Source organism: Sebastes umbrosus, chromosome 17 (assembly GCF_015220745.1).
Source record: "Sebastes umbrosus isolate fSebUmb1 chromosome 17, fSebUmb1.pri, whole genome shotgun sequence".
In the NCBI taxonomy this organism is placed as follows: domain Eukaryota; kingdom Metazoa; phylum Chordata; class Actinopteri; order Perciformes; family Sebastidae; genus Sebastes; species Sebastes umbrosus.
Window position 1 is genome coordinate 3,441,277 of NC_051285.1, and position 12,343 is coordinate 3,453,619.

The 12,343-nt window shown below is 39.5% G+C and overlaps 1 protein-coding gene across 2 annotated transcripts; it reads right to left on the bottom strand.

The window, feature by feature from the left end:
• Window positions 1–8,121: 8,121 nt before the first annotated feature.
• LOC119475230 (cornifelin homolog B-like) lies at window positions 8,122–11,681 on the bottom strand. Of its 2 annotated transcripts, none has more exons than XM_037747719.1 (4): window positions 11,578–11,669; window positions 10,375–10,488; window positions 9,055–9,209; window positions 8,122–8,697 (listed from the first exon to the last, which is right to left on the bottom strand). In XM_037747719.1, the coding sequence occupies exons 2-4, from the start codon at window positions 10,478–10,480 to the stop codon at window positions 8,575–8,577; spliced, it is 384 nt and encodes a 127-aa protein (XP_037603647.1). In that variant the 5' UTR covers window positions 10,481–10,488; window positions 11,578–11,669; the 3' UTR covers window positions 8,122–8,574. The 2 variants fall into 2 exon arrangements, with proteins under 2 accessions (XP_037603647.1, XP_037603646.1); XM_037747718.1 differs by having other exon boundaries at window positions 8,123–8,697; window positions 10,375–10,547; window positions 11,578–11,681.
• Between the last annotated feature and the right edge of the window lie 662 nt (window positions 11,682–12,343).

Here is a 12,343-nt window from a genome sequence, read left to right on the forward strand (position 1 = left end):
TAATCAACTCATTATTGTAAGTATATGTAACCTCTAATGAGACTGACAAACAACAAGCGATTTAACATGCTTTAAAACAAAACAATGAGACCACAAACCAGCCAGTGGAAATGCATGTAGTGTTCTGGACAGAGAGTCCTCAGACTTATACGTCGCTGCTGTCCGGTGAGTTCGCCAAGTGTTCAAGCCCTCCGCTATCTGAATGACAAGGTTCAGTAATCAAAGAATTTGTTGACCCTGCCTCCCCCTTCGCTCACCTCTCTGCTGCTGCTACACCTCCCGTCCCTTTGCTTCTCATTTGTCTGAATGTGTCAGAGACAAATGCGTGCAACTACGCAGGCAACACAGGCCACGTCCACAGAAATGCAAAATAAATGTGAAACATTTTCTCTGTTGTTTTTTTTTTTTTTTGACAAACCAGATCTTTAGACCAACAGAAAATTCTTTCCACACTTGATCTACTTTGATTGTCATGCAAACCCATTTTTTGACGATGCTGTCTTGCAGGGCAACCGTATCACTTATACAAATGACATTCATTTGCAAGTATTTACATAAAGTAATATAGTTAAGGAGAAATTTAAAGTAGCCTTCGTTATGTTTTCTGTGGTGTATCAGACCGTAGTTATTCCCTAAAATGTCTCTAATATTATCACCACATGTGCAGTGGTTTGACTCTCTGATCTGTTACTCAACCATTCTTCCATATTTCATCATCTCAGCAGTATCTGAAATGGCACACCCCCATCAGCACTGCCCCTTGCGTTGTTTTAAAACAGTGCTGTTTTCGGTCTGAGCAGTTAGGGAGGAGGTCTGGGTGGATTGTTGGGCGTACAAAGTGACCAAAACACTGACGTTTGCATCTCATCTCCAACCAAGAGTCATGGCTGGTTTCTTTTTCCCGAAAAGGCAATCTTAAAGTAGGTTTAGTTGCCTAAACTTAACTCCAAATTGTGCTACAGTTTGCACTGTCGCCTCACAGCTAGAAAGTCAATCTGGGCAGGGCCTTTCTGTGTGGAGTTTGCATGTTCTCCCTGTGTTTGCATGGGTTTCGTCTGAGTTCTCCATTTTTTCCTCCCACCGGGCTGTGGATGTGGGGCTGTGTCAGGAACGGCATCCGGCGTAAAATCTATGCCAAATCAAATATGCAGATTTGCAGGTCATAAAATCAGATCTCAGATGACCCCAGGTGACCCCTAACGAGAGCAGCCATGTAGAGAGACATTAAAGGACATAAAGGAGTTGTTTGGGAAGGTATTGACAAGCTATTTTGTTGTTCTAAATTGGTTCCAATATTCAACACAATCATCATGTTCACGTTACATCGTGTGTTTTATGTTTTGAAAAACTATTTGCAGATGTGTTTCAGATGTGTTTCAATATCTGTACCTGGCGACTAGTTAGGCAACTAAAACAAGTTGTTTATGGTCAGAGAGCGATGGTGGTCATGGTTTAAAGGTCCCATATTGGAAAAAGTGAGATTTGTCATGTCTTTTATATTATAAAGCAGGTTTAAGTGCTTTATAAATAATGTTAAAATATAAAAATTGCTCAATATACGGCGAAATACACACAGCCCATATTCAGAAATGGTGCATTTGAAACAAGCCGTTAGGATTTTTGTCCATTTGTGATGTCACAAATATACAATATTTAGACCATTACACGGTTTTAAACGTAAACATTCTAAATGTGTCCCAGTTTATTTCTTGTTGCAGTGTATATAAATAACATCAGCTGACAGGAAGTAAACATGTGCCCAAGCTGTTGCCTAGCAACGCAATTCCGTTGAAATGCACTAAAACGGAGCGTTTCAGACAGAGGGTGAATACAGGTATATTCAGGCAGACAGTATGTGGAAAATAAAGGTGTTTTTTTAACATTACAGCATGTAAACATGTTCTAGTAGAAACACAAAATACAAGTATGAACCTGAAAATGAGCACGATATGGGACCTTTAATGATCAAAATGCAAATAGCTGATATTAACTGTAAAACTAGTACAAACTGCTCAGACTACAAACATTTAAGTCACTGCTGAAGACACAACTCTTATCGTTGGCGTTTAATTGAGTTTGACATCTTGACATCATCTTCTTTCGTGCTGCAATTCTTTCACTACTATTATGTGCACATTATGTTTATTGTTTTGTTGTTGTTTTTTTGCTTAGTATTTATTTGTATTTTGTGCCTGTTCAGCACTTTGGTCAGCTGCGGTTGTTTTTAAATGTTGAACAAATAAAGTTTGACTAGTATGAGAGAGGATCAAAGGGAAAACAGTCACATCTTTACTTCTCACTGCACTATATCATATTATGATCATCACAGCAGTTCCTGCATTAGCGCTGGATATTGCTAAATAACTGATAAGTAGTGATTGTTCCGGTGAACTCCAAAATGTCATAAATCCAGAGTATTCAGGATATTCTTCCTAGAATAAGATGTTTTGTAGTTTTTCAAATGGACATTTGTCAGTGCTTTACATTCCTGAGGTTAGACAATGTGTTTGTTTGTTTTTTAAGTAATTGGAGTAAACGGACCGTTTAAGCACTTCACTGCCGTTTCAACCTTTTTCATGCAGATGACAAACTTTTAGAACAGGGTGTGACAAGGCGAGTTTGGGCGCCAAATTGAGAGGATGTAAAAGATGTGGCTGCTTATGTGGATGTCAGCTCCCCCCACAGGAATTTTTATCATGGGACACAGAAAGTCTCCACTGGATATAGAGACTTGAAAACTACCACTCTGACTCACAAACACATCACGGAGGGGGATCAGATAGTTGTTGCCCTGCGTGCCCTTTTGCCCCTGCCCTCTGCCTCCCCTACGCTGCAGCATCACCACCCTCCACCTATCCATCTCTCGCTATCAGCTGCTCCCTGCTGCCGTTGTTTTGAGAGGTCAGAGTTGTTTGTTTGCTCGGAGGCCCGTCGTCTGATAGCGTGTGTGTCGGACTACGCCTGCCCCTCCCGCCTCATCTTAACCTGAGCCGTTATCAGCCGACTCCCCGGCAACTCCAACCTTGTCTTTTAAAAGGAACACTTCCCCTGGAAATTATAGACAGATAGACGTCGTCTTCTATCTGTCATGGTGGAAACCTCCGGACAGACAGGATGACGCACTCGGAGCAGATTCCACCAGGTTCAAATCCATCCCATGACCTCTGATTTACATCTTTCACTCATTAAGATAATTAATTTTCCATTTTTTACCAATTTCCATTGAAAAATACATTGATTATCTTTTAAAGAAGCAGATTTAAGATGATTTTCATGAGCATTTTACGTCCCCACACATCTAAAAGTTGTTGTGTTTCCTGCTGCAAGAGGACACACTGACACAGTTTATAGTGAGGACAGGTCTGAAAATCTTTCTTTCATAGAAAGCTAAGAGAAAAATGGAGAGAAAACACAAATGAGCTGCAGACTTTTAACGCCGAATTCACACCAGGCAGTGGCGAAGTGTGGCTCACCGCAATAATTACATTTTTCTGCGGCCCAGGAGGCTGCATGATTGGCTGAGGGTCCTCTTTGGCCCCAGTTTGCTGCAGAATCAAACGGCCGCTGCTCTCTAAGCTCGCAGAGCGCTGCAGATTTTCATAGACATTGCATGGCAGCTCGCCGCAGGCCGGATCTATTAGCAGAAATGGAATAAAATATTTATAACTATGTTTTCATTAGTGTATAATCCCCTGAAACTAAGAATCGTTGTGTTTTCATTAGCTTAGAATGAGCCCCTTCGTATCTACATAGGGAGTCCTCTTCACAGAGTCCGCCATGTTGCTCTTCCATGTTTCTACAGTAGCCCAGAACGGACAAACCAAACACTGGCTCTAGAGAGAGCCTTTCGCATTTTTACGTCACCTGAAAGCCACCATAGTTCTCCGACACGCTTGTGAAACTGCGTTAACGTGCAAAACCGTGGTACCGCCGGCCGCTGTCTGACTTCTGTTGTATTGTTATGGTCAGGATGGCCTCTGAGCGAGGCAAACAGCGTTACCACGGTTTTGCACCCTGCGGCTCACGTTACCTCAGTCTCAGTCAGAGGAGTGAGCAGAGGGGTACTCAGTTGGTTGCAATCTGCAACCACACCACTAGATGCCGCCAAATCCTACACACTGCACCTTTAACTTTTGGACTGATGATGGTGCTTTACATGAAAAGTCAGTCAAAAATTCATCCTGAGGAGCATTTCTGTATTAAAATTTCATAGCAATCCATCCAGTAGTAGTGGAGATATTTCAGTCAGGACTTAAGGCAGACTGACGGACGGTCATCGCCACTATCATAGCTTAAAAACAATACCAGGTTAAACCTCAAACTGTTCTTTCTGAGCGTAACAGAATCATAAAAATCGAATTTTGTAAAAACAGGCCTCATTTTGTTAAAACAAATGTTTTGAATAGAATAAGAAGAATATTATGCTACAGCATGTTAACAGCAGTAATCCACTTGTTCCAAGAATCGTAAAATATTAAAGACAAGGCTACACAAAGTAAAATCCTAAACAGAGAGATTTAAGTAAGAATAATTGATAATCAGACTTACTAGGCATCAAAATGTTTTCTCAAAGTTTGACGGTGAATACTAAAAAACAATAAAAAATAACTTTCTTCAGTCGTGCTCATTTATTCAATACCTCCAAACAATAAAAAATTACGCTAATCCCATTTGGGCTTCCAGAAACCTCCCTCGCCTCGGTGCAGAGTCATCTGGCTGGAAGTTCAGCCGTCCGTGTGACCACAAGAGAAAGATTTTTAAAAGAAAATAACCTGTGATAAAATTACTCCCCCAACACTGGATCAAACCCAGCGGGGAGGGGAGTGCCAACCACCTGATTAAGCAACATGGAGGAAATGAGAGAAGCAAAAGGGGTCCATTTTCTTCAGGAGTGGGAAGGAAAACCCCAGAAGAAAGAATGGGAGGGGATGAAGGAGGAGGGGGTTGTAGGTGGGATAAGCTGTGTACATATGTGTGCGTTGGGGTGGGGGGGTGTTGGAGGGTGTTCGGGGTTAAAGTCACAGATTTTAAATCAGTTCTTTGGCCTTTAACGGGCGCAACAGAAGCCCAGTATGAGAGAGCAGAACAAAGAGGGCGGCAGTGGCCTCGACCAATTAACATTCCTGCAGCCTTTATGAGCCGCCTGGACCCGCCCCTTCACTCACACCTCGTAAAAGTCACAAACATCAATTCTTGCAAACCATAACTGTCATTATAATCCCATTAAAAACAACCCACTGAGCAATTTACAGTGAACACCAGGGCCAAGTGTGCCAGCTGAAGGGGGGAGGGATCGCCGCCGCTTGCAAACGCAAACTGGACTCAACTAATGGGAACGTTTATTGGGAGTAATTTGACAAAATATGACACGATAGTGACTCCTATATGTTCAGAAACTTCTTCTCCATCCTCTTTTAAATTGAATGCGTCTTGGCAAACATCTAGCTGACCACTCAGTGCAGACATTTAAAGCTGCGTTGGACAGTTTTTTGGCCACTAGAGGGCAGAAATATACCAAAACAAGCTGACAAATTCTTAACCGCCACTTTTAAAGTTGTAAATCTGATTAATGCAAGTCTAATATTTACTCTCCTTTAGCTGTGGTCTGGTCTCCTCCACCAACTCCTGCTAAATGCTCCACTTTTTTCACCAGCTAGTCGCTAACTTTGTCTGTCAGGTGCTGGACAAATAGCGTGCAGAGAGTTTTCAGACATTTGGAGCTGGAAGCGGTTACTTATGGAAGTCGGGTTTTTTTTATGACATGCAATTTTTTATTTTACAATCAGTCTCTAAAACAGATCAAACTGACTTAAGCTCCCCCATCCCAAGCCCTGAGGTATTTTTTTTTAAACCAAAACAATCTGCTAAAAAGCTCTGTGTTGCTTCGGAGTTGTAAGATAATTCTCTGTGATTTCAGCATACACGCAACTCCTATTAGCATTCAGCTCAAAGTACAGGTGAGTCTATTGGCTGGATCACACTACAAAACTTTAGCGCTGATATTCCACTCAGCTCCTCAAAAAAAGCCCCAGATCAGAGTCGGTGTTGGAGCAGCGCTTGTAATCCTGTGCTCGAGGCTCTCTGATGCGTCGCAGGCACATCCCCGATATCTAGCCTGTTAAATATCTGTTAGGGTTACCTGTTACCTGTTAGGGAGCTGCAGCCAATGAGAGAGCGAGGCACGGGTTGAGGGGAAACCTGGCGAAGGGGAACTTTACTCTATGGGTTGTATTTGCAACACGGGTACAAAGTTGTTGTTGTTGCACTTAGAGGAAACTGGCTTAACACGTGTGGAAGGTGGAAAAAGGCTATTTAGTAAACACGTGTGCCAACGACAACATCAACAAGAATGACTACAGGGAAAGTTCCGCGGATTGCTAGATCAAAAATCCTGTCTCGTGTATGGTATTACGTCATTTACCGTGTCACTTCTCGTGTGTGTTTTCGTGACAAGACGTAGTTTGGAGGACAGACACCTCCCAGTGAAAGATCTTATAATGTGTGACCCCCGTGTGCACCGGTAGGTTGTGTAGTGTGAAAACCACAACGACTTTAAGACTACTGATTACAACACAGCAAGTTATGTGTATAGTGTAAACAGTACTGACGACTTTGGAAGTCTTGTAGTGTGAAATTGGCTTAAATAACAAAAAGGCATGCCAACAGTGGCTGTGTATATATGGAGGCCCATTTCTGCCAGAAGAAGATAATAAAATAAATTGTGATTTTCTTTGACTTGGCATACTATTTTTTTTTATTTTCATCAAGCATACCATTGAATCTACTTTCTATTTTCTTTTTGTTTTCCTGGAAGGAAATGGGTGGACAAAATAACAGAAACACCTATAGTGTCAATTATATTTAACAGCCCTTCAGCAGTGAATATATCTTTGCAAAGTTAAAATCATATCCTGTTTATTTTTGGTTGAGAATTGATTGAAACATGATTCAACTCGTTCCTCAGCGCTTCTTGTGATTTACAGGAGGTGGACAAAATAACAGAAGCATCAAAAGGATATAAATGTTGAAGTAACTAACTAGCTAACAGCTTGGTGCATAATTTCCAAATAATTTCCTAGGATATATGTAATTAAGACAAATATTTATTCATTTTTCTTTTTTGTTTTGGGAAATTTTACTCCCTATATATGTTTAATTGCTTGCCTGTAGACAATTCTTTTATTTTCTGCATTGACTAAACAACTCTAGGTTACACTAGCAATTAACCGGAATAAATTGATTGGGCTTGTACCAATTAAACGTCTCTATTGTCCCTATAACTAGTGACAATATGTATCATTTTTTTCCAGGAAACTGTGTCCCCACTAAATCATAATACAAAGGAAGTTGTTGAGTGCCACTTAGGTCTATGTGTCAGCTTTAAAAGAGGTAATAGAGTGTCCTCATTTTCATAAGTGAGGTTTCAAAGCAGCATTAGGCAACACTTTACAGAGGCAGAAAGACGACAGACTGAGCTACTGGAGCATCAGTCTCAAACACAGACACACATTCTGTGAAGTGCAGGAAAGCTTCATTAACTGTAAGGTGTTTTTGTTATTTTGTCCTCCTCCTGGTTGACAGGGCCAATAAGGTGAGACATGACTTGGGATGTTGCACATCAATGGTCTGATGCACCGTGACCCTGCATGACCTCCATAAAACGAATCGGCTCATTGTGAAGTGTGTGGCTCCCTCTAGCAGATTTATGAGGTTTTACATTAGTATTTAAAGTGAACTAAAGTTACTTAAAGTGAAAGGTGGCTTTCTGTATGTTTTCTCTGTAGTATGCCCTTAGTGTGTTATACATTTGTTAATTATTTATATATATTATGTATATATTTGTTTATACCTTCTCCTAACAATGTGCTGTCTGAATTTACAAAGAAAATAACAGAATACTATATTCATTTAATTTATTTTATTAACAATAAATCAATAATTAATAACAGTCAACTTTATGACATTAGAAGACATGTAGTAAAAACAAAAAAATATTTAAATAGTAAATATGCATATATATATATATATATATATGTGTGTGTGTGTGTATAGATATATATATATATATATATATATATATACTGTAAATAAAGCAAAAATAAAACTATCAATTGCTGTATCTTGTATTTCTATGAAACAAAAAAATAATTTATTTTAAATTGCTAAATGTCTGTTTGATAATTGCAACATGTCAGATATTAATAATAATTATTATTATTACAAATTGCTGAACTAAATATAGTTAAAAATGTACAAGAAGTATTACATTTTAAACTATTAAACAGACTTTTATAATGAACCCCAGAGAAGAACAGTTTCCTATATGTCAATGGACTTTTAATATTTTACTAGGATCAGATATAAGAGTTTTAGTCTCGGGTGGAAAAATAATAATACAAGGGAAAAGACAACAAAAACTAATTTCCTGTAGAAAGATGCTGGGGCGTTGTGAGGTTAACCATCTGAGCTAACCTCAATAGGGCTTCAGTCTACAGTGTGGTTCTAGCATGTTGTGGTTTACTTGAAATATGTGACAGCCCTGGTTGTTGTTGTGATGACGAGTGAGGAGAGAGGTCATGTGTTCTTGGCGCTGACTAGAACGATTGGGATGTTTCTTCTTTTCATCTCTCTGGACATCTGACACCAGGTGCATGCCCTGCAGAAGGTCGCGCACACGCAGTCATTGCAGATGGTGTCCTGCAGACAAAACAAGGCAACGTCAGGTCAAACAGGTGAATAAAACTTCCCTAAATAAATTTTAGCGAGGAAAAACTGTCATCATTTTGGTAACATAACCCATACAGACGTGGACAAAATTGTTGGTACCCTTCCGTTAAAGAAACAAAAACCCACAATGGTCACTGAAATAACCTGAAACTGACAAAAGTAATAATAAATAAAAATTTACTGAAAATTAACTAATGAAAATCAGACATTGCTTTTGAATTGTGGTTCAACAGAATCATTTAAAAAAATAATCAAACCCTTCTGCCAGCTGACAACAGCAAAAACAACAACAACAACAACAACAACAACAGAGCATTGTGGCCTTACTTTGATGCCATAGCGCTGCCGCATGGCGACCCTCATGGACAAGGTGATGGGAGGGATGAGGCCGAAGATGTCCAACAGGGGGAGACAGAGACACTGGCCATATTCCTTGGTGGTTACACAGGCGAAGCAGGGACAGCACCAGAAACCGAGACAACCTTAACCAGGAAAAACATACACAGGAAAAACAACAAATCAACACACTGATTCCGATAAAAGACACACCTACAAACACACAATGTTTTAAGATACAAATGAAGATATGAGGAAGTGAATTAATCACCTGTTCTTTCTCGGCATCATGTACTTTCTATACATAATGAGCCAAGATTTCAGGTTCAATCTCTCTTACATCAGATTAGTTGGTATAATTTTGATGTATTTTCATGTCACATGGATTTGAGTCTGTATCATTTAAAGGTCCCATATTGTAAAAAGTGAGATTTTCATGTCTTTTATATTATAAAGCAGGTTTAAGTGCTATATAAATACTGTTAAACTATCAAAACGCTCAATATACGGAGAAATACACACAGCTTGTATTCAGAAATTGTGCGTTTGAAACAAGCCGTTTTGATTTCTGTCCATTTGTGATGTCACAAATATACAATATTTACACCATTACACGGTTTTAAACATAAACATTCTTAATGTGTCCCAGTTTATTTCCTGTTGCAGTGTATGTAAATAACATCAGCTGACAGGAAGTAAACATGGACCCAAACTGTTGCCTAGCAACGCAATTCCATTGCAATTCCGTTGAAATGCACTAAAACGGAGCGTTTCAGACAGAGGATAAATACAGGTATATTCAGGAAGACAGTATGAGGTTCATAAAGGTTTTTTTGAACATTACAGCATGTAAACATGTTCTAGTAGTAACACAAAATACAAGTATGAACCTGAAAATGAGCATGATATGGAACCTTTAAGAGTTCTTTTGGTGTTCAAATCAACAAATAAGATGGTTTTGTTGTGAGTTACAGATTGATTCAGTAAAGAAACCACTAAATGACTTAGTACTGTAATCCCCTGTGTTTTTATGTAGCTGGTAATAAGTTTATTTATTAGAAATCTTCAGAGAAACAATGAACAAAGACTTGCCCTGACAGTGAGCAAACAATGTCCTTTTGTCACGGAGGCAGAACACAAGACTGTGCACGAGAGATAAAAATCAACTCTGAGCTGATCATAGTAGAGTACACGACAGATAAGTGATATCAGATTCAAAAGGGCATCATTACATAAACATATTCATCAGTTTATCATCCAGCATCTGCACTGGTGTGAATATGAATCAGTCGCTGAAGCACAGACACTCACACTCGTGTACGTCCTCATGCCAGTCACATATCCCAGATCCCCACTGTTCTGATTCTCGGGTATCCATCACAGGCTGAGGCTGCTGTACAACCATCTTGGAAGACATGATGACGTCTATAAGGGAGGAACCAGGATGTAGAGGTTCACGTTACAAATTGGATTTGGCGTCAACACTGAAAAACAAAAATAAATCACAAAATATTTACGTTACGTTACACAATTTTATGGTTTTATAGAGTTTGTTCTGTGAGATGTTGTGGTTGTGGGTTTTTGAAGAAGAGGGGTTTGATGATTACTCATTCATTATAAAAATGAGGAGGACACCGAGTCATTCCTGTGCCTAACCCGAGCCAAAACCTCAACCATGATGTTGTCAGATCAGATAAGAGTTGTACTTTCGGTTTTGGGAGGCCTTACGAGTGACGTGTTGTTCTGGAGGTGAATTACAAACAATGTACTTTGTCATAATTGACTTGCTGGAAATCACAATTAACTAATGAGAGTTGTCCAAAACAAAATGTGTATGTCAACCATGTTTTGTACAGATAATCAGAAGCCAAAGACGAAACAAGTACGACAATCTGGATCGATTATCTTCCCTATACTGATTCACAGATTTTGGCACGCATTCACTGAGAACTCAGCAAGTGCTCGAGGGCTTCCTGACTTTTTGACCTTTTCTGCACACATTCCCCAAGTCTTCTTCAGTTATGCTGAAGGGATTTCTTTGTGATTTCTCAACATTTATGAAGCGCCACTCCAATTTTAGATCCTAAAACCCTCAGTCATTTGAGTTGTCAGGTTAATCAGTCATCAAATGAATGGAGTATACATACTTTTGTATTCTACTTTCAAAATTCAAAATATATATTTTCAGCCAAGAATGCATAAATGGCAAAATAACTATTGAAATGTTCCCTTCAACATGAGGTCGAGACACGTCTTAGGTACTTAAATAACACACATTAGACTGACCTTTCGGGATACAAATAATAATAAAAGAAAATTCTAATAATATTTCACGGCAAATTGCTGTAAAGCAAAAATTACAAAGTGCTTTACAAAAAAAAGCATAAAATCACTACAAGAGAGAAAAACATAAATGACACAAATACAAAATATAGATAATAAAAGCAAACATGTGACAAGTATTAATGTATCTTAATGGAGGTGTGCTCCTAAAGAGCCCAGTTAATGTCTCACCTGTGTGTTTGTGTGGTAAGAGAGCTCCGAGTCCGAGACGTCTTGTCACAGCGGATGTCTACACTGAAAAGCTGTCAGTTCAGAAATACCTGCAGACAACAGAACACCTGAGAGAGAACAAACTGGACAGACCGGTCCGCCCAGCGCTCCTTGAACATCACATTACTATTATTCAATCTAACCAGCAGAGGATCAGAACGAGGGCAAGGTCAGGACACGAGCACATCCGAACACACGTCATGTTATTGTTTTTCCTGAAACACAAAGTTCTGGATGTGAACTTCCTGTTGCTTTATTTAAATGAATGTCTTGGCTCATATGGGCGTTTTCTAATTTGCCAACACCTCTCTGGTTCAGGTTTGGTTAACTTTAGACAACTATAATTACTTCTGGAGTCAAAATCGCACACGCCCGAGTACGCACAACCACCCACTCTGACCTCTCTGACCTCCTTAAGAGATTATAGTTTAAAAACATCATAAGGAAGACCTCTTTCTGGCAGGAATAGTCAGCTTTTTGGTGACCTTCGGTTGATAAAAACATTGGGTTGGCGAGCGGCTACATTTCTATTTCTCTTTGGACAATTGTACAGGTGGAAGGGAAGCACCAGGTGGTTTTTGGAACCAAAAGGTTACCTGTTTGTCCTCCTTCTTTAGAACATCAGGGCAGGATCCGAGACTAATTAAACCTCTCCCATCCTTTAACAATTACCGTTAAGAAACCTTTTAATGAGGCACAACAGCAGCTGCAAGCCACAAACCACAGT